The sequence below is a fragment of the Lontra canadensis genome, unplaced genomic scaffold, assembly GCF_010015895.1.
Source record: "Lontra canadensis isolate GAN:19392208 unplaced genomic scaffold, GSC_riverotter_1.0 scaffold33, whole genome shotgun sequence".
Lineage (NCBI taxonomy): Eukaryota > Metazoa > Chordata > Mammalia > Carnivora > Mustelidae > Lontra > Lontra canadensis.
In genome coordinates, this window is record NW_022631027.1 from 10,305,192 (window position 1) to 10,328,417 (window position 23,226).

At 36.8% G+C, this 23,226-nt stretch overlaps 1 protein-coding gene across 1 annotated transcript in view; it reads right to left on the minus strand.

Moving 5' to 3' along the window:
* Nucleotides 1-6,396: 6,396 nt before the first annotated feature.
* DPYD (dihydropyrimidine dehydrogenase) overlaps nucleotides 6,397-23,226 on the minus strand; it is an 829,985-nt gene continuing 813,155 nt past the window's right edge. The window contains exons 22-23 of the mRNA XM_032867196.1: nucleotides 9,628-9,768; nucleotides 6,397-6,963 (exon numbers count right to left, since the gene is read on the minus strand). Coding sequence (XP_032723087.1) covers nucleotides 6,790-6,963; nucleotides 9,628-9,768 — 315 coding nt within the window. The 3' untranslated portion in view covers nucleotides 6,397-6,789. The remainder of the gene's footprint in view (nucleotides 6,964-9,627; nucleotides 9,769-23,226) is intronic.

Consider the following 23,226-nt stretch of genomic DNA (forward strand, 5'->3'; position numbering starts at 1 on the left):
TGCTCAATTACACAATCTGGTTAGGGGCCAGGCAGCTTCAGAATTTTCTATTTGCTACAATTCTTTCAGATTTTTTTTTTCCAGTCCAGTAGGTTGCATCTTATTCAAGATTTGGATTCTGAAATCATAGTGTTTCAGTTTTCAACACCTTGATGACTAACGAAGTTAGGCACTTTTTTCATATATTTATTCATCCTTTGGATATCCCCTTTCTTTGCAGTGTCTTTTCATGTCTTTTATCCATTTGGTCTCTTGGTGGTCTTTTTCTCATTGATTTGTGGGAATTGCTTTTGTGTTTTGTACCTGAGTCCTTTGTCGGTTATACGTATTGCCAATGTACTTTCTCACTGTGTGACTTATTTGTTCATTCTCTTAATGGTCTTTTGATGGAAAGAAACTCCTGACTTTAATGTAGTTATTAGCAATGTTTTTTTCATGATGAGCATTTTTATTTCCTGTTTATGAAATATTTGCAGTATGCAAAGGTAAAACTATTGTATAGGAAGGAAGAGATGATGGGAGCTAAGGAGGAGACAGAGCTGACTTCAGGGCATAAAGATTTAGGGTTTTTATTTGAGTAACTACTGTTCAATAAGCACTCTGATATATGGTGCACAGATTTTGGATGTTCTAAATCCTTTCCCTTCTCTCTTTCATGTAGATGTTTTATCCATCCTATTCTTGCTTTGCCAGGTCCTTGGACTCCTATCCTGCTTTCTTTAGTGGAAGAGACTGTAAAGCTACTACGTTCTTGACTTCAGGAAACGTTCAAAGGTCTTATTTAAAGGGTTATCTCAGAATCATGTTGGAGTAGCGGGCATTGTCATCGGCCATAATTGTTGGCAGGACTTTGCAGTGTGATAAAAATTAGTCATGCTCATAGTCCCAGAAGAAGAAATGAACTTTCATTATTAAATATTCCATGCCCCAGCCAGCCCTGTAGGTTGGTGAAGCCCCATTGGAGCATCACAGCCTGTAAGGAGGAGGAGCAAGATGTACTCTCCCAAATGTGGCAGAACAGAAATAGAATATAAAAAAATTCATGATTATCTTCCCAGAGTCCTGTCCCAAATCCCTAAAATCTCCTGTCCCCAATTCACTCAAAAGAGGTTCTTTTAAAAGAGAGGAGATAAGAATCTTTGGATTTCTTACCTAAAGACATAAATTGAATTGAAAGGTTCTTATCTTCCACCCAGGTTCTTATGCCTCCATGAAAAATATGCGGATGCAAACTTTTCAGTAAGTGTGTGTGTGTGTATGTGTCTGTCTGTCTGTTTGGCATTTTCTCTTGCTCAAATACCTAGATTCATGCAGACAGATACCATAGAAGGCCAGAAAGATTAATAAACCCACACTATTCATAGACAGGTAGATCTTATTTTCAATGGAAACACATAAAAAAAGATATTGGTAAGCAAAGAGGTCTTGAGCCACATGCTGACTAATGCAAATCCTCAAAACCTGCCAGCAGTCTGTAAACTTGAATTTATTGATGGCAGTTGAATGAAGAAGGCACGGAAGTAGAAAGGCAGGAGTACACAGAAGGCCGTTTGTCCATGCAAAACACAGCATAGGGAAGAGCACCATATACATCCTGTACATAAATAATTGCACAGGTACATTGCCCCATATGACTCACCACTATAGACCATTTACCAGCGGCAAAGTGACTTGGCTTCTTTATGGCACCACAGTCTATGCTGCATATTAGGAGAACAGTAAATATGAACATAACGATAGCCAGTATCACTTTATAAATGCACCGGATCAGTTAATGGAAGGCTAACACAAAGGGATAATCAGCTGTGCATGTTTCCAACCCAAATGCGACCATTCAGTTTAAAGACGTCATCTGTAATTTTAAAAAATTTAAGCAGAAAATCCATGTTAATTAATAAAAGGGGTACCATATCAGTGTTACCACATTAATGAATAAAAAAGAGAGCTAGACTTCACAAACCTCACAGAATCATTAAGGATTTGGTCCAAATTTTCACTCTGCAGGCTGTTTGCTGAATTGTGTGCATCTGTGGGTAAGAGGAAAACTTACAGCTCTGGGTAGATAATAGTGTGTCTAATGGCTTTCCTGTTAATTGAATTAACTTTGTAGGACAAAAGTAGATCAGATCCTGCCAGGTAATAAGCTTGTTTCTAAGGGCAGTATCTTAACCCTTTCTGACAGCAGTGACTGCTGGATTTCTTTAGGCCATTTACTGCTACTTGAAGACCACCAGAAGTGAATAATTTGGAGAATTTCTCCAAATATCTATATTGTAGAAAAATACAGAATACTTGCTTAGCAGAATGATGTAGAAGAGAGAGCATTGCCTGAAAATCGAGTTAGCTGGGCTTCATTTCTGAATATGATACTAATTAAATATATCAATTTATGTAAGTCACTTATCTACTTTTCCTTTAAATTTCCTCTTTAAAAAAAATAAAGAAAATACTTCTGCTATATCCAGCTCATAGAATTGAGAAGTAAAATTAGACAGCTATACATATAATGAGATAATTATATATAGATAGAGATAATTTTATTTATATATATGTTAAATTTTATTTCTGGGTCTCTTATTTTTGTTCGAATTGATTATCCTACTTTTTTTTTTTTTTAACCTTGATCTTCCAACTGCATGGAGTATCTTTTTATAGATTGCTACAGATGATGAGTGTTAATTTAGGAAGTCATATCATTGGTCACTACTATAACAGTCTGATTTTGAATCTAGCAAACATTGATTTTTGTTAGTAGACTTTTATTTCTTTAAAGTGTGTTTAAAATTTGTGTCCATAAATAATAGCAGCAGAAATTATGATTATATCTAATGTATTAAATATTAGGCTATGTCTTCTCCATTTTACAGATAAGGAAATTGAGGTTAATCGCTTATGCTTTCTAGTTCACAGTTCCTATGGATTTTAGGCATTGCCTTCTATTACCCTTCCTTGATTTATCTTTCTAGTAATTTGAATAACTCAGTTTATTTTCAACTCAGGGTCTTTCCACCAGCCTTTTCTACTTCTAGAACACAAACACTCTTCTGTATTCTTTATATGGTTTGCTCCTTCCCATGAATTAGGACTTCCCTGCCCTACTCTTTGAAGAGGTAAGTGTGTGTCCTCCTCATCCCCACCCCAGGCCCTAGCTGTCATTGCCAAAGTACTTACCATAATTTGTAGTTTATTTACTTTTGCTTTTTGTATTCTCTACTAAGATGTAAGCTCACTAAGGCAGGAATCACATCTGTCTGGTTCATGGTTGAATCACCATCAACTAGCTTGATATAAGGGAGGTACTTAATGTTTTTGAATGAGTGAATGAATGAATGGACAGAATGCTGATTATGATTCCCTGAGGGATTCTAAGATGATTCAAACCTCTCTCTCTCTCTGCCTTATATCCCACATGTTCCTTTCGTTTTGTCTAACCCCAAGCTCTTAGAGCTTTCTGGATAGTCCAGACTTTTCATACCTCTGTGTTTTCCTTCTTGTTTTCCTTTTCCTTCTTGTTTCTTGTTTAGAAAATGCTTTTATGAGCTAAAAATGTGGCTTAACTTATCTTGTCAAAGGAGTAGCCTGTAGATGTCCCTTCTCTATTGTTTTCCTAACACTGGCCACACATTCTGTAATATGTGTGACATGCCCACTACCCCTGTGGATTGTAAGTGGGTGGAATTTAGGAAACCTTCATCCTTTGAGTTCACACCCTCAGCCCAACCCATGCTTGGCACATGGTAGTTGTTTGATAAATATTTGTTAAATGAATGAATGGCTGGATGAACAAAAGGAAAAACAGATGGTTTATTAGATGTAACCAACACACTTAGAAACATAACTAATTAGCTGTGTGACCTGTAGCACATTACTTGGACCCTTTAAGCACCCATGTCCTCCTTTGCTAAGTAAGAAAAAACAATACAATCTACCTTTGATCATTTTAATAGTAAAGTAAGATAATATATATTATATTCAAAAGGGTTCTTTAGAGAAACAAAGCCAATACAGTGTGTGTGTGGGTGTGTGTGTGTGTGTGTATAAAGAGATTTACTTTAAGGAATTGGTTCATGTGATTGTGGAGGCTTGATGAGCCAAAATCTGACAGGGGAGTCTGGCCAGCTGATGTTGCAAAGGAAGTCCAAAGGCCAAATGCTGGATAATTTCCTCTTGCTGAGAAGGTAGGGGGAGTTAGCTTTTTGTTCTATCTGGGCCTTCAACTGAGGATGAGGCCCACCTTCATTATGGAGAGCAATTGCTTAACTCAGAGTTTACTGGTTTAAATGTAAACCTCATCCAAAATCACCTCACAGAAACATCCAGAATAATTCTTGACCAAGTATCTGGGTATTATAGTCCTGCAAAGTTGACACATAAAATTAACTATCACGTATGTATCTCATTTAGTATAGTTTCTTAGATATAGGAAACACTCAAAACCAGACTCCTTGGTCTGATCCTATGTCTTCACTCAGGTCTGAAGGTAAGGAACCATAACGTGTGTATTAGGGCCGATGGCTTGTGGTCTCTTGCTGGATGGAATGACATAATTTTCATTCTTCCCTTATTCTAGAGTCTCTCTGCAAGCCACACATTGTAAGATTAAAGTATGTTTCCCATAAACAGCATAGATAAGAAATGCTTCTTTGTGTACAGCAGAAAGAGGACACAATAGAAATATGTGTGAGGAACATCCTAGTGTAAAATCACAGATTGCCACAGCCTAACTCAAAGGCCCGGTGACTTGCAGTTCCCCAAAGTAGTTCAAGTAAAGAGCCATAGCACTATGTTCACTCTTTCTCAGAGAAGGATGCAAAAGTCATGAACTATTCTTTTCTTTAGTCTCTGTTAAGGGAATTTCTGCCTGGCAATCAGTGTCTTGAAGAGGACTCAGGCATATATATATATACATGGGATATACTTTAAAAAAACTCCCAGAATGGAAAACCCTCATCAGATTGAGGTGGGGGTAGTACATTGTGATGGTATCCACATGGTGCTGGTAAATTTATTTTCTGGACAACTTGAACCCTTCTCTAAGGTGTTATCAAGTGCAAAGGGTAAAATGCCCCCACCATGAAAGGAGCAAAAAAGTGAGTTTATTATTTGAGTCCTTAATATTTTACAACTATCTAAGGAATACCTGTTAAGTGACATTGATTTTTCTTATAGTGAAGATGGCACCTTTAATGGTAGGTTGCCATTTTCTTATTTATCTCTGCCTATAAACCCTTGCAAGAAATCTGGCCTTTGCCCAGTGAAAGACGCATTTTGGCAGAATGGAATTAAATTCAGTAGGACAACCTGGGTAAGAGGGACTAGAAGCGAAACTTAAAAATAACTGCACTGTCATTACCCTTATTAGATCTGAACTAGCATCATATATACATTTGGATGGAATGCAATATAGGATTAATCAAAACTTCACCCCGAAATCTAAATGGTTGACATAATGTTGTACTTGCAAGAAAGGCAGCCAAAAACCACGTTGTTTAAAATGCTTTATGAAATTTTATTTGATATCATTCAATCATGAAGATTTTCTGGTAAATGTGCATTTCTAAAAGCGCATAAACAAACATTTTATTTTTCTAGATCTTGCGTTTTTCATAGAAATATACCACAGGTTGTTACTTAAAGATTTGCTACTTATGGATTCATATTAAAATATGCCACAAAGAGATAAATGAATTTATGTGATGCCATGTGCTGATTATGGAAAGAGAGAAATATAAAAATATTATTTGGCAGTAACAGAAAATATATATTTCCTATTATTTGATTACTTTTCAAATTAAACAAAAAAACACTAAAATAAAGAGTAGTCAAGTTAGTTTCGCACACTTAATACATATTACCAATACTATATTTTTCATTCTTGAATAATGAGGCACGTGACCCACTGCCATATAATTTGGGCTTTGTTCAAACATTAATTGCTATAATCACGAAGGCTACTATTAGAAGCAGACAGAGCAGATCTGTGCACAGCAAAAGAGTGGCTTTAACCAGGGCTCCATCCTAATATCTTATTTTGTTAGGAACATAGTTTAAATATTTAAAGAAGAATGTCATGTTGATTCATTGGTAGAATTTGACTACCCATCTCAGGCATGAGTGGGGACCAGCCGAGTGATACGAATGATTACCAAATACTTTCACTTGAGTATCTAGCCTCCCACAAAGAAGCTATTTTGACGAAGGGGCCTTAAAAAAGTTTTGCAAACCCTCTTTGGCTTTCTTTTCCTGTCACAGTAAATAAGTATTTGACTTTCTTCATTTGTGCTTTATGGAGCTAATTACATTTGCTTAGAAACAGTGTTAAAATTAAATGTAATTTTTAATTATAAAATGTTTCCTAGGAAACATTTTCTTGTAAGTTAAATGGTACTTTGTTCTAAAATACTTAATTTCACTTACAATTAGAAATCAAAGACAGAGCATAGCACAGGGCAATTTGGAAACTATTGCATTAATTGCCACAAAAAAGTTAATATTTTTCAGAATGGACAGCTAATGGTGAATATCCAATTAATGGCTACACAGTTATTTAACAAGTATCCTCACAAAATAATCATTCCATTTTATGACCATTAATTGAATGGTCACTGGCAGGAGACCTTTTTTTTTAATCTGGAAATTTATTTAGAAATTTATAGTTTTCATTTAGAAATTTATTTTAAAATTATCTATTTGTTTCAATTTAGCAAGAGCTGAACATAATGGTCACAATTAAAAAATCGGCACAGGTAGGTGGCCTCAAAGTTCATAGCAACAGTTTCACAAATCACCTTAACACACCAGATTATTCACAGCCAAGGGCAAGCCTCTCTTTGGTTCATAAGGTGTTGTCCTGGAAACCATTTTGATGCAGTCGATAATAGGGCAGACGCTGAGACACAGAGTACAGCCGGTGCAGGAGTCAGTAATGGTGGGCAGGTGGGTGTCGGGATCAAACCGGATAGCCTGCAAACAAAGAGTATTGCTGTCACTGACCAGAAAGGTCAAGGACGCCACCATTTTAGTAGGAACGTTTTCCTCCACTGCAGTAGAGAGGCACTCAGAGAGGACAGAGGATGCCCAGCCCTGGGGGTCAGCTATAGCAACAGTTGAGCTGCCAGAGGTGTCAGAGGGAGGGGAAAAAAAGAAAGAAAAGAAAGAAAAGAAAAGGAAAGAAAGAAAGAAAGAAAGAAAGAAAGAAAGAAAGAAAGAAAGAAAGGAAGGAAGGAAGGAGGAAGGAAAGAAAGAAAGAAAGAAAGAAAGAAAGAAAGAAAGAAAGAAAGAAAGAAAGAAAGAAAAGAAAGAAAGAAAAGAAAGAAAGAAAAAGAAAACAAACCAGAGAAGAAAGAACCATGAGAGGCTATGGACTATGAAAAACAATCTGAGGGTTTTGAAGGGGCGGGGGGTGGGGGCAGGGAGGTCAGGGGAGCCAGGTGGTGGGTATTATGGAGGGCACATATTGCATGGAGCACTGGGTGTGGTGCATAAACAATGAATTCTGTTACACTGAAAAGAAATAAATAAAAAAAGAATTTAAAAAAAAAAGAAATACATTGTTTAAAATTCCTTAAAGGTATTTTTCTTGTGTGGTCCGAAGAAAAGATTGCAGAACAGTAACTGTCTCGATTGCTTTCTTCTGAGCAGAGCGCAGGTCCTTCCCCTCCTATCGGGATGGGGTGTCTGCTGCCTGAGGATGCTGGGGTGCTTTCTCTCCACACGTGCCTCATTCTCAAGGATGAGAACGTGTCACAGTCAGCTGAGGCAATGAATGTATTTGCTTGGATTTCAAATTAGAAGAAAACAGGAGTTAAAAAAAAAAAAGTTGGCTTTAGTGCCAGTTTTGAGGTGTGAGGATTTTTAATGAAATAAATCCTCGATTCTGACTTTTGTCTTCTGTCATATAAAATATGTCATAATCCAATTGAAAATAATTTTTTGGTTAAAAAAGTTGCCCTCTCTCAATTGAAGCTACTTGTAACTATAATTCTTTCCTCTTTTATGCACATAAAAATGAAGATGGTTTTATTAGATTATGTTCAGACTGCTTAATATACAAAAAGTCTGATCTTCAAGGAAACAACCATATTCTAACTGAACAAGAACTGTAGATATGACAATCCATAAGAAACTTCATCCACATAAATTGTTGCCATTTTTTAAAAATAAAACAACATCTTGGATGGCTGTTTGAATGAGTAAAAACTATTTCTCTTCCTTATGTACCCTTTTATAAATAGAAACCCAAGAAGCAACTGAAAATAAAATAATGCCTATATCTTAAAAATTTTATGCTTTATAAACTTGCACACATATAAAATTTTATATTCAGTTGAAGAATTTGATTTTCTATTTTTTATCTTTTTTCAGACAGTAGAGTCAAAGGAGGACTTTTTAAATCTTTTAAAATGTATAATTGTTGTTATTTTTCTCATTAATATGGTGGTTTTTTTTTTTTTTTTTTGGTTGGTTTGTTTGTTTTGTTTTTCACGGACATTGTACCAAGGCTAGAATTCTAAGGTAGGAGTCATAACTTTTAAGATTTGAGCTATTAGAGTCCTGCTGCTATGATTTTAGTGACAGGACTTCTTGACTCATCGCAAATTGGTTAATTAGAGGAAAGACGAAAGTGAGTGTGATGGGATTAGCATTTCCAAAATAACTGTTAGAGACACCTTTCAGCTACAAAAAAAAAAAAAAAAAAAAGTGACACACTAGGTAAAAAAAATCTGGTATGGAACTAATGTCAAAGAGGAAGAGATTTTTTTTTTTAAAGTTAAAATATGTCTGTTATATCTCTATTAGGTGGTCAGAAGAATACGCAAAATCCCACCACGAGCAACATGGAACCTTCCTTCAGGCTGCATAAGCTAAAGGAACTTCAATTCTTAAAAACAGGCCATTTTATCTACCTTGAAAATTTCATTAATCGTCTCAAAAGGTGTTACTTTATTCTACTTCTTCATAGCTTGTTAAGTTTAATGAGAATAACATGATTCTGTAGTTTTGAGACTGAAGACAGCTGAATCCCTGCGTCTTCTGTGTGGTCCCCTGGCAGCCTCTCTGCTGAAGGGTGAGGCCCTGGGAAGAACCCACAGCTCACTTCATGTGGTAAGAATACAACCTGCTGGCTTCTCCAGTCACAAAGGAATTCTGGGTCCCAACACTTTCCCTGGTAGGAAGGTGCTTTTTCTTTCTTACTGTAGTAGAAGCCCAGTCAATACTGAATGGAAGAGAATTCTCTTGCTGTAGAAAGAATCAAGTCCTTTCAGGGTCATGGCAATACATGGTAGTTCTCTTCCCTCTCCTCTGTATTAAAGCCTAACGCTTCCTAACATCCATAATTGGGTGGATTTCTCTTTCTGGTTGGATTTTTCCCTCCAGTGTTCTGGGTGATACAATGATATTAAAATAACACCATTCACTGGAGAGTAGCACAGTTAGTACAAGTTATGGCTCTCCTTCGAAAAAAATTCTCATGCTTAGAGAATGAGAGGACAGATAGGCCCCTGCTGAGGGGCAATACTGGGCACGTCTGGTCGCCATCGCGCACTCAGCAGCACAAGATGCTTTCTGCTACAAAAGCCAGAAGAAACATGCCTCACAGCATCCCACTTACCGCAGAATCCTTACCTGGTAGCCAGAGTCGTTACAGGTCATGTAGCATTTGCCACAGTTGATACACATTTCTTCATCGATCACGGCCACGACTTGCTCTAGGTTGCTCAGTTCGCCAAAGGCTCCAAGGTACTGCAGCGCTTTTCCAATGACATCCTACAAGGTAGGCACCGAATGACTGACAGGGCTTATTGTAAAACATTGCCATGATATAATTAGGATCAGTCTAGATTTCTCTGTTTTTTTTTTTTTTTTTTTAATATATAATGTTGCATTATGTAACTTAGGAAGCTTCCAGGAGTATAGTTCTCATAGATCTACTTTTCATAATTGTAGCTTGAAATTTTGTCTTCTGAAAGATGGGCAAATTTGTGTGTGTGTGCGCGCATGCGCACGTGTGTGTGTCTATCTCCAGCTTAGAAATCCAAGCCCTAATTGACTGCTTTCCATAGGTTCTCCACTAGATGATCTAAAGCTGTTTCTGTGGACGAAGAAATGAAACTTTTTCAGTGATCATGGCTTCCTTTTTTTTTTTCTTCCAATTTTGAACTTTGAAGGATCCAAAAGTAATAAAAACTGACAAAGGGTGATGCACTTAAACTAGAAAACTTTAGATTGCCAGGAATGAGGGGAATAAAAACGCAAATGCTATGCATTTATATCACTGCATTTGGATTCTAGATTTTCATTTCAAAAAAGTGCTTTGATAGCATACCCACCTGTCATGTGTTGAAGAGTATTTTTCATTATTTAAAAATTCTAATTTATGTTAATTAATTAGGTTCACCTAATAGCTAGAAGAAGATGCTCTTTTTCTTTTAAAGACTAGCATTTTCTTCATTCACCCCTAAAGAGTTTTCATGCACTTACACATTGCTTTGTTCTTCATATTAATTGGAAGTGTGTTTAATATGTGAAGCACAGAAGATGTTTCATCAACAGTAAGAAATACTTTGTTGCATAAAACAAAAACAGAAGGATGTAACAATGTTTGTCAAATTAGTATGCTGTTAAGATTGTCTGCTTTTGTTTTTAACTTTTAAGAAGAGAATTTTTTGTTTGAATTCAAGGTCTGCATTCAAGGAGGTTTGACTCTTACTTAACGCTATCTTCCTGTATTCTCTTTGGCATTTTATTTTCTGCTCTTCTTTTTATGACCTTCATTACCCCTTTTTATTTTTTTTTCTATTTCAGCTCTAAATGACAGTATGCTGTGACTTGGAGCTTTCATACTGAAACAAAGTTTACATTATTATATACGGTTTATTTGTGCATCTCTCAAGGAGTAAAAAGATAGAAACTTCTATAAGACTGTCTTCACAATTTTCTTTTCCATGTGTTGGTGATAGAGCTTCAACTATACTATAGTCTGTAGGTGGGCACTTGATATCCAAATTAATATCTCTGTTCCAAATTGCTCTCATGATCTCAAGATCTACATTTGTCAGCTGCATGAAGAACATTGTCACTAGAAATTGGTACCTTGAATTCTCCACTCACTAAACTTATCAACACCACGAAGCTGGGTCTTCTTTCTAATTTCCTTCATCTTGTGAATAGTAGTAGGATTTTTCCAATCACTGAAGTGTGAAATTTCTGAGTTTGAGTCTACTCCAACTTCTCCCTCCTCCAGCATTTCACCTGTCTATGGTCAAGTCTTGTGAGTTCTGGATCTGCAATATCTTTTGAATCCTGTGTCTACTACATGTCTACTACAGTCTGTAACCATGACTAATTAGCTTCCCATTACTTCTAATGCAGTTAAGAGCCCACATGATAAGTCTCATTCTCATATTCTTTCTTTCCCCACTCCAACCTATGTAATGTTGTCATTCTAATCTAGGCTGTACAGCACAGACTAAATTTCTTGCTACCTCACTCAAAAATCTGTTAAATTAAATATTATCTCACATTTAAGGCTCTCTAACAATATCTTTTTGTGGTCACTTCCAAATACCATGTGCTTCAGTTAGACTGAACACATGCTCCACATTGAACCACACCTGTCAGTTGAGTCCTCGGGTGCCTAAATTTATGTTGAATGCTCTGTCCAGAATACCCTTCCTTCTTATCTCCACTTTGAAAAATCCTCCCCATCCTTCAAAGACATCTCACGTGCCACTGCTTCATGAAGATGGCCTCAATTCTTGTACCACCTTTCCTAACCAGATTGAAGATGTGATCTCTTTGTCTCTTTATCTTCTTCATTTCTTCAATTTTCCCCCACCTGTTCTTCTCCCCTCCCCATTTTCTCTTCTATTCCCCCAGTGACCTATATAGTATTTTATCTATTATGTGGGAGCAATGATAACAAACAGCTTTAGAGTTCTTACTATGTATTAGACCAAAGCCATGATTTTAAAGGGTTGTCTTACTTAAACCTCAACACATGAGGAGGTGAATGAGATTTAAGGTACAAAATTAAGTAAATGATGAAGCAGGGATTCAGTCAGTGCTGCCTGACTTCAAATTCTATGGTCATAAGCACTGCTGTGCTGACTCATCTGTTATTTCTCTATTTAGTGAATTCTACTTCAAGTTGTAGATATTTTCTATCTTTAGCTTCCTATATGCAGTTTCCTAGCAGGCTTTATTCATCTTTGTGTCTCCTGTGGCATATCTTGCTCCTGCAGATCACTGAAACATAATGGGTGCACAAATATTTGTTAAAATTAATATACGTTATTTATTCATGTACTAAATAGTGTAATATTAGGCACAGAGTTGTATGGGCTAATAGCTACTTGTTGATTTACTGAACAGTTTTATTAATATGAGAATTATAAAAAGATTTGAGCCCTTCTTTAAATACAAAATAATCATAGTCAAAGTATCTGGACATGCTTAATATCTCTAATAATATTTTAAGGCAGTAAGTCCATGAGGTAGCTACAAAGCTATTTATATGTGATAGAAAATAATTTTTTCAATCCAGGAAGTCAATCAGTCAAAGCAGTTGTTTTGCTGAATCAGATCATGGCTTGACTGAAATCACCAGAAAATACTCAGATGATAATTAAACAAGAAACTCCCTAGATAGTCATCAAGGCTTATTCAAAAAAGACACAATGTATATTTCAAGACATTTTATTGTAAGAGGCAAGTTCACATTCTGTGTATATTAAATATGCTTTCTGCTCTGTATTAGAGATTTTCTGTTGTTATTTATTAAAATATTATTGTTTAATGTAGAAACTAAATAAAACAAGGTGCTCTTAGCCTCTAAAACTTATTAGGACATGGTGTTAAAAAGTTATCATAGTTCTTATGATAGTTCATAGTATAGTTTTTTAATCTGGAAGAGGTTAAAAGAATGGTAACCATTTTAAATTATTCTGGGAAAGAGTATCAGAGAAAATGATTTACTCTTCTCTGTGCCTAAAAACGTGGACATTTGTTTAAAACCCAAAGCTTCCACTTAGTACTGTCAGCTTATGAATACCCCTGAGAACTCGTCTGGAATTTGGAGTTCACTGAAAGACACATATAATTAGTAAAGGACAGATGGCTGGTCTAGTCCTTCTTGGACACATATTTGTGGAGATTAAGGAGCCTACATTCTTCCAAGGAGCATGTGGATATACACCCTGATTATAGCTATCCTTGATTACTGGAAATGTTCTTTTGTGCATGTGAATGGAGAAAGTGATGCTAAATTCTTTAAAGTATAGATGACACATCTGATTTAAATGTAAATGTTCCTCAAAATTATCATTGCAAAGGACCACAGAATCCAAGAGTCACATCTTCATCACTTAATTATATCTTTGGGATGATCAAAAATACTTTTTAAAAACTGGATCAGTCAATATTTCTGTTTAATATGAAGTTTAGGACCAAAGAGTGAGGAACTTCGGGGCCCCAGTCCCATCCCTGTTGATTATAATTCATTATGCTTAGTATGAATTTATTAGTTTTGGCCTATTTTTTTTTTTTTATTGGTGATTGAAGTATTTTCAACTTGTGACTATTGTCTGGCACGTTAACTGTTCTTCCTAGCTTGAAGTCTTCTACACATCTGATCAGCGTACTTTCTCCAAACTGGTCAATAAAAGTGGTAGTCAAAGGCCAGGACCAAGGACAGTGTGCTGTGGGCAATCCCTGTGACTTGTGTGTGAAAGGGATCCAATATTTAAATTATTTGGGCATATCTATTTAATAATTTTATCCTTATTTGTACCATTACCAATTTGTCACACATCTTATCTTTTACTCCAAGTTCACTACTTCCTTAATAAACCTATCGAAATAGAAAATGAGATCATTTGGTTAGTTCTCACTAAATTTATGCTGATTCTTAATAACATCTTTCTTCATTAACGCTCTCAAGTCAAAGGTTTTGTTATTTTTGGAGAATTTCACTGGGGTCAGACCTCAGGCTTGCTGGTCTCTTCTACCAAAAAGGTTCTTTTCTAAAGAACCTAAGGCAACATTTATTTTTCAGCAGTGTGATACAGCAATATCATACAAAGATGCTTTAAAAAATACAGCATACAATTTATTTTTTATATCCTCTGAGCTAGGAGGCAGGGAGGGGGTCTGTACAGTGAGAAAAGGAAATCTGGAGTTTACATTTAGTAGAACTGTGATAACTGAGGACTCAGCATGAATATGCTGACAGGGAAGGCAGAGACAAAGCATCAGCCTGGAAATAAAGTAGTAGATTGGCAGGGAAGGTGAGAGAAACAAGTAAACCAAAAGATGGGAAGGAAGCAAGAGAAAATCTGGGAACTGAAGTGGGGGAGAGAAGGAGTGGGAGGGGCTCACAAGTGGGAGAGCAGATAAGTGAGGTCTGGGTACGACCACGGTTGGCTCACAACAGTTTTATGCTCTGATTATTATATTCTTTTAAAGTAGGTAGCTCAGGCTTTAAAGGGGCAAGTTCTTGCCAGGCACTATGGATTTAAATTCAGTGAAGCTGATGTGATATGTTTCTACTATATCCTTACCTATCTTGGGCTTCAACTCTCAAATATGTTTTCCCTACCCTTTACAGTTATAAGAGCATTCTCTATGTGGATGCTAGAAAGATAATAGGAATTGAACAGTTCTCACTAATTATAAGTTAACAATATACTATCTGCCCTAAGTAATGGGTGTATTTTCTTTTCTTTTTTTTTTTGTTAACTTTTAACAGACAAAATACATTTTCATTTTCCCTAATATTTTTTTCCAAATTCAGATAATTTGAGGCTTTGGTACTTCTCAAACATCCTTAATCCTTGATACCACTCTTTTCTGATCATCATTGGTAATGTGATCTTTATTTTCTAATATGACCATTGACCGCTGATTATCTAAATGCTTGACCCTTTTCTTACTCCTTGGGAAACTGAGTGAGTAGGTTATCAAGTTTCTATTCGACAGCTTCTCATTCTTCTTTTTTAAAAGAGGTTTTATTTATTTTTGAGAGCGAGAATGTACAGAGAGAGAGTGAGAGGACGAAGCAGATTCTCCACTGAGCAGAGAGCATGATGTGGGGCTTGATCCTAGACCCTGAGATCATGACCTGAGCCAAAGGCAGACACAATTGATTGAGCCATCCAGGCAGCCCACTTCTCATTATTCTTGATCTATCTTCAGGTCAGAGTCACTGATGATGGGATTGTTTTCTATTGTTTTGTCTGAACTTCCTGAAATGAGATTTACTAAAGGTGGAGGATACTTGTACGTCCAAGCTCAGAGTTCCTTTCTGTGGCCTAGTGAACTCACAGATGATATGGAATGTTACTTTCCTTCAAGACGCTTTAGCTGCCACGTTTCCCAAACAGATTTTTATAAGGAGCCAGAAATAAGCCAACGCAGCCAGACCTCTCATTGCTTCACTTTCTTCTGTGAGACTAAGTTTACAACAAGGCAATTCAATAATTTTTCAGATGTTTTGCCTTTAGTGGAGTGGGATTTTCATCTGCAGTCTGTAAAGGTTTACATCACTCTTCTATCTTGCCTGTCCCTATTAACCATCTGGTTATGAGGTCTGTGACATAGTCCCAGAGTAACATTTCTGTATTTCATTCATTTCACTCTCCTGCACCTGCTTCCTCCATGCTTCACCTTCAGGTGTGTGATTTCCGTGCATGTGTACATCTTTTTGACATATACTGCTCCTCCCCCAGCCCTTCCATTAGACCTGTTTATTCCAAACAAGATACACCTTTCCATGGCTGTATTCCAGGCAGGAATCACATCATAACACGTCCCCGTAAGATGTAAGAGATGATATTTACCAAATTCTGTTCATTTCTTTTAAAGTTCAGTTTAATATTTTTTCATCACTATTTGTTGGTATAGAAGACAACTGAGAATGTTCATGTAGCCCCAGCCCATTTCTCTGATATCTTCTGAAAATTGCTGGGATAGTCCTCCACTATTTTTCTTTCTGTGCCATCTCTTTTACGCTCTGTAGTATCTAATACGGTCTTACAGTTTTATCTGAGTACTTTTCTCCTTTCTCTCACAATTCAATTGAAATAATAAACCACTCGATCAGGCTGACTGGTCTCCTGCCAACACTGTCTTGCCAGTCTTATGAGATGCAGTCCATCTCTTACTCGAAGCAGCAGGAAGAAGAGATGAAAACATCACTAGTGCCCCTAAACCATTCATTTTCCTACCCAGAAATTCAAAGACGTTAGAGATACATTCCTGGCTTCATAAAGAGAATGAGAATTCATTCTCATATATATCAACAGAAGTGGGAAGCATTCGGGGGACTTTATAAGTCTTGGCAGACTCTCAAATCTCTGTTATATGCTGCCTGGGAATAAAGCACGTTTCTCATTTAGCCGGGCCAAATGTGCACACTGTCACTTCAGCTCTCAGTGAGGAGACAAAACTGTCTCCTATTCAGTTTCTTTCCTTTAGTACAAGCGAACCTGTGGAATGTCAGGGGCGTCTTCAGAAAGTCCTGGTTCATCTTTCAGAAGGAGACCTCTCCACCTACTGTAGGAGGACAGCCCTCTTTTTCTTCCTTTATCTCAATCTTCCACCACTATTTCTGATTACTGTTTTCTTCCTCAGAATCCTTTCATTTCTGTTTCTTTCATAAAATTGGCAGCTGCATAAAAGGGATATACACACACACACACACACACACACACACACACACATATACATACACACACATACACATACATACATACATATATATATACACATACACATATACATGTAAATGCTGTTTCACTACGAAATGGAAGTCAAGATGTGGGCTTGCTAAAAAGGAAATCAGCTGGGTGCCAAATTGACCTGAGGGCCTCAGACCATCCCTGGTACAGGACTGAGGGCTTTTGAGACTATGTTTAGCTTCCAAGGGGGCAGGGATAGCATGCAGCTAGCAAACACTTGGTTCTCGAGAACTCTGTAGTCATAGTGTAACACTGGGAATAACCACTCGATGCTCTAGCTGACATGGCCAACACCTTAATCAGTACATCCCTTTGCCCTTTTACATCATAAGACTGATCAAGAAAACTGGATTATCTTCCTCATTATTGCCTCTCATTTGGGTCCTTTCTATGACTTCCTACTGAGAAAAAGTGGTTTACCAATCAGACCCTACTACCTGGATGATATCCACAGATGGTGCATTAGATTTAAGGTCTCATGGCTGCATTTTCTTCCCAGCATGTATAAAAACTATGCTTTTCAAACATACTGATTTGCCTGAAATACCGTCTTCCTTCTTTTTCATTTTCTTTTGTGAGATATGCAGAAGATAGTGCAGGGCCCAGGTTCTAGAGCCAGACTTTGGAATCAAATCTTAAGGTTTTGATGTCTTCCTAACTGTGTGACTTTGGGCAAGTTATTTAACCTGCTTATCAATTCCTTAATCAGTAAAATAGGAAAAATAAGGTACCTGATAGGGTTACTGTGAGAATTAAATGAGTCAATTCACAAGCATGTAGAACCGTGCCTAAAACCTCATAAGTACTCAATAAATATTAGCTTTTATTATTAATTCTCTGCTTAATTAACACTAATTTATTAAACTCCATGTTAAATATCACCATCTCTGTGAAGCTTTCCACAATTACCCGAGGCAGAACTAATCCCTTTCACTCCTCTGTGTTCCCAGAGCATTTTGTACATATTTGATTGAACTGTAAATAATTTTTAACATGTGTCTTTCTCCCTTGTTAGACTATGAGCTCCATAAGGATAGATGTCTTTCTTTTTAAAATTCATGTTGTATTCCTAGCTTCTAGCACAGTTCCTGGATTGCAGTGAGTGCATAGTAAATACATTTTAGTGCTGCATCTCCACCGAGATCGGGAAAATTCCTGTGCCTTTGACAGTTTAGATCTTTGGATCTAAACCCGGTCCTTAGCACGCTCCTGGTCACATAGCAAATACTCAATAAATACTTACTGATGGACTGGTATTGAAACTGCCTACCTTTGAGGCAACAGACCATTAAATCTTATCTGAGGCATTTGAAGGAAAAAAGAACAAAAGATGAGATCTATTGGGCATAGCTTGCTTAGAAATAATATTGTCACACTCCTAACCAGGGAAGATGGGGTAGATTAGAAACTTGAATGCATGACTGAAAAACTTGTTCAGACAAGAAGGGCTTAGTTAACTTTGTGGGGCACTGGGGCTCTTTCCGTAGCAGATGGGGAATAATATACTGCGCTAGCTGAGAGGATAAACAAAGCAGTGGCATGGAGTTTAAACTATTGAACAAAGGAATCTATAAAGAGGCCAGCAGACAGGAGGGAAGAAACAAGCTCAAATAAACAGATGGGTGGACAGAGAAAATATTAAGCATGAAAACAGACAATCCAGGCCCTCCAGGAAAAAGGGAAGAAGGAAAAATCGTATGTCAAGAACAGAAGAAACACCATAGGGAAAACATAAAAGCAATGAAAGCAACAGAGGGAAGTACATGGCGTGCCTGGGTATGTGTGGTGGGGGAAAACAACAAAAGCATGAGAAGCAATGTCTGATTCACACTCACAGAGATGGCCCTTAAAGGGCATGCAGCTATTCATTTCAATGAGGCCTGAACAACCACACAGCCATGCCATCCAGATGGGGTCTGAAATAATGGGCCAAGGGATGGGGGACTTATATGAAAATAACAAAAACCATGGCCCCTTACATTGGAACAGAACTATGCTGTGTACAATACTTTCACACACATCATTTCACTTGAAACAATGGCGTCAAGGCCTTCTGACATTATCTCGTATTTATTCTCCCTTCTCCCAATCTCTTGCCTGGGTCGTTACAACAGCCTTCTAACCAGTCTCTCTGCTTCTGCCCTTGCCTGTCTAGGATCTTATATCAACATTACAGCCAGTAGGATCCTTTGAAAAATTAATTCAGATCATGTCTTTCTTCCTTCAATGGTTTCCTGCCAAAAACTTTCCTATTTCAGGTTCTCTGCACTTTCTGTTCCTTCTGAATGGGATGCACTCCCCAAAAGTATCTATCCATATCATTCATTCTCTCCATTCTTTAAAGTGTTTACTTAAATGCCATTTAATCAGGCAGGCCTCTCCTGACCAACCTCCCTAGCAATTCCTACTCTCCTAATCCTGCTATATTTTCTTCCCAGCACTGTGACCATCTGACATGGTATGCATTCACTTGTTTACTCGTTTGTCTCTTTCTCCTTACTAACATGTAAGAGTCAAGAGAGCAGGGCTTTTGTTTTGTTCACTACTGAATTCCTATTGACTACATCAGTGTTGGAACACGGTGGGTGTACACTCGTTATTGCTGGATGAATGACAAAGTGAACGTATGGGTGAATATGACAATGTTTGCCAACTAGAGGTTGGAATCTCAGTGGTTACGTGTGAAGAAGAAAAGGAAACAATACAAGGTGTCATTGCCAAGATGAGCAGCTTTCAGATCTGTGGACGCTTCTACATTAAGACTTCCTTCTGTTTTGGTTCCCCCCTCCACATTATCATTTCCTTCTGGTTATTCTCCTATTTCCCCCCCCTCGGTTCTTCTCATCTGCTTCCCCAGAACTTCCTTCTCCCATGTAGGGTATTAGGCTAAGTAAAAATTGTAAATAGATGTGAAGCTTCTATCTTAGGTCTAGCATGTAGTAGGTAGTCAAAGTGTCCTTTATATCCTCCAGCATAGGTGCCTGATTTGGTTGAGTTCTTTAATTTCAACATGCTCAAATCTAAATTTTCATCCTACATCAAAAAAGGGCATTCAATCTAAAAACACTAAGAACAAATCCTGACTCATTATCTTTTCTTTATTTCACTTAGTGGGACCATAGAAAACCTAATTGTTTTGGTCTCCTTATTCTTAACTCCTTACTGGTCCTTGTCCCTCAATGTCTAATGAGAATCACTAAGTTCTAGAAGAATTAACACGACTCCATCAATTTCATCCCTTCCTCTGTCTCTATAACCATGTCCACCCACCAAATCCAGAACTATATTTTGGATCTCCTGAAACATTCCAGATAATAGGGTTCCCTAAATGCCAGTTCCTCAGAGAAGACCTCCTCTGCTTTTTTGGTTTAAATTAGGTCTTCCTATGAAAGAGACTGTATACATCCTGTATATTTACTATATAGTTTGTATCACAAATATGATTTTATATTATTAGTGTAATTCTTTGCTTAATATCTGTTTCTTTCTCGAGTCTGTTTATGCTTCATGAGGACAGAGGCCGTGTCTCCTTTATTTATTATACTATAGATGCCCAATTCTTACCACATTGCTTGTCTCATGGTAGGTATGCAAGAAAGATTTCCTGGAAAATATATGGGCTTCTTCAAAACTTCCAACTTGGTTGGCCTCCAGAGCTTTATGTACTCTTACTTTCATTCTTGAGTTAATTTTATTGAAGAAAATGGGGAATAGAGAGTCACCTTAACCTACTATCTCCTTCAACCTGTCCATTCTTGACATAATAACTGATAGTAGGTAATATTTATTTAGGATATATAATGCTGGCTAAAAGCATTTCATACATTGCCTAATTTATAACCCCATGAGGAAGACTTTTATTTTCCCTGACTCACAGATAAGCTAACTGAGGCAAGTTCATGCAGTTACAAAATGGTAGTGCCATAATTTGAACCTAGGCAGTGGGACAGAGTAGTTCCATGCTTAATTCAGGAAACTCTTCCTCCATATAGGTAATCTGTTAAAATCTTATGAACTTTGCTATGTATTTCAGTGAAAGAAAATAGGTTAAAACTTCTTATGGTTGCTTTCTTTAAACATGGCTACTTACTAAAATGATACTGGTAAGTCCAAATTCAGTTTCATTAAATGAATATGGCATGGCATGCAGTAGGTAGAAAATCTTAAGAGATGTCCTTTCCTTAATGCAAGATTACTTAATGTATTATCTGAACTCCATCCTCAACCTACTTGCCACAGATATAGGTTCCATAATCACACCCTTTCTGATAGCTTTAGCTATTTTCTCAGAGCACATAAGCTCATGCAAGCCTTGATTATCCTAACATATAAACAAACCAACCCTTCCCTCTACCTTATTTTTATCTTCCTGTCACTTTCCTTCTGATCGAGTTCAAGTCCAGAAAAGAGTATTCCATACACCTTGTTCTTATTTTCTCAACCTGCATTAATTCTTCAATTTACCATTCCATTGAAGCTGCTCGGGCCAAGACAAGCTAAATTGTGAAGGGTGTGAATGTTATGCTGAGGAGTTTACCTTAAGATGGGGGAATCTTAATGAAGGGGTTAAAAAAATCAGATTTGCATTTTTGAAAGAATATTCCATAATCGTTGGAGAATGTATTAGGCAACAATGACAAAAGAAGGTGGGAGTGGTAGAATATTTCAAAATTCCATGAAAGAATATGTAAAGAACTGTATTAAGGTCTCCTTGGAAGGAGAGGACAGAGGAGGAGGGAGACATGAGAGAGATAAATGATAGACATTGGTGAATGTACCCTGATCCCATTCACGAGTGGGATGAGCAATAGAATAGAATCTAGGCTTAATTTCAGGTTTCTGGCTTAGGAAAGAGAGTGGTCCTCAATGTTCACTGAGACACACAACTCAGGGTGGAGAGCAGTTTGGTTGGAATGATAATCAGTTTAGTTTTAAGTATGATGGTCCTTGTGCTCCTTGTTTAGACTGGAGGTATCCAGAAGATAGTGGGCTGCAAAAGTCTGAAGCACAGAAAAGAGAATGTGATAGAGAATAGTTGAGACAACATGTAAGAAAAGTCTAGATTAATTGTAAAAGGAGATGATACAGAAATTAGGAAACAGATGAATACAGACATCATTATCATTTAGCCAATTGTGAGAGTTAAAAAACTTGAATGTAAAGCAAGTCATGCAATTTAAGATACATTTTGTCACTGAGTCACAATTTGAAAGATGAAGGGGCCACATGGAAGCGCAGATATTGAGATCTTGGGATGATTGTCTATTTGGGGGGAAAAGTCTATAACCATACTTGATACTTTAAAGCAACAAAAAGTTTAGATTAATTACTCAAATGTAAATACTAAAATTCTAAAAGAACGAGATGGGGTGAATATTTATGATCTTACAGTGGAATAAAGCTAAACTAAGCAAATAAAAAGAGAAATCACAAGATACGCTTTTGCCTGATATAACTACACAAAGTTAAAGCTGCTCTACATATGTATAAAAACACTACAATACAAATTATGAGACAAATGGCAATATATAAAAAGTTTATAAAAAATATAAGCAAAGATAAAGATTCCAACAGAAAACTGGTCTAAAGAATGAGTAGTAAATTCACAAAAGAAGAAATGGTCCAAAAATTTATAAAAACATGCCAATCTCACTACTATTTAAACATTCAAAATTAAAGAAAAGAAATGAAACACTTTTTTGACTATTACATTGGTTAAAATTAAACATAAATTCATTGTTGATGGGTGCCTAAGAAATGGGCCCTCCTATATTTTTTGGTGGCATGTAAATTTGCACACTCTTCCTGCAAAGCAATTTGGCAATATGTATTAAAAGACCTAAAATTTCACTTGTGATTTCTCTTGAGAAAACAATAAGACCTCTATGCAAAGATTTTGATACAATGATAATTATAATAGCATTATTTGTATACAATTCTGGAAACAACCTAAAGGTTTAGCAATGGGTTACTTATTTCTTTCTCCATGTTTTTATTTAAATTCCAATTAGTTAAAATACAGTATAATGTTAGTTTTAGCTGTAGAATATAGTGATTTAACACATCCATACAAACCCCAGTACTTCTCATCACAATAACTGCCCTCCTTAATCCTCATCACCTACTTAACCCATACCCCCTGCCCACCTCCCCTCATCAGTTTGTTCTCTATAGTTAAGAATCTGTTTCTTGGTTTTCCTCTCTCTGTTTCTCTCCCACATTCATTTGTTTTGTTTCTTAAATTCCACATATGAGTAAAATCATATGGTATTTGTCTTTCTCTGACTGACTTATGTTGCTTAGCATAATATTCTCTAGCTCCATCCATACCATTGAAAATGGCAAAATTTCATTCTTTTTTGATGGCTGAGTAATATTTCATTGTATATATATGCCACTTCTTAATCCATTCATCAGTCAGTGGACATTTGGGCTCTTTCCATAATTTGGCTATTGTTAATGCTGCTATAAACATTGTGGTGTAGGT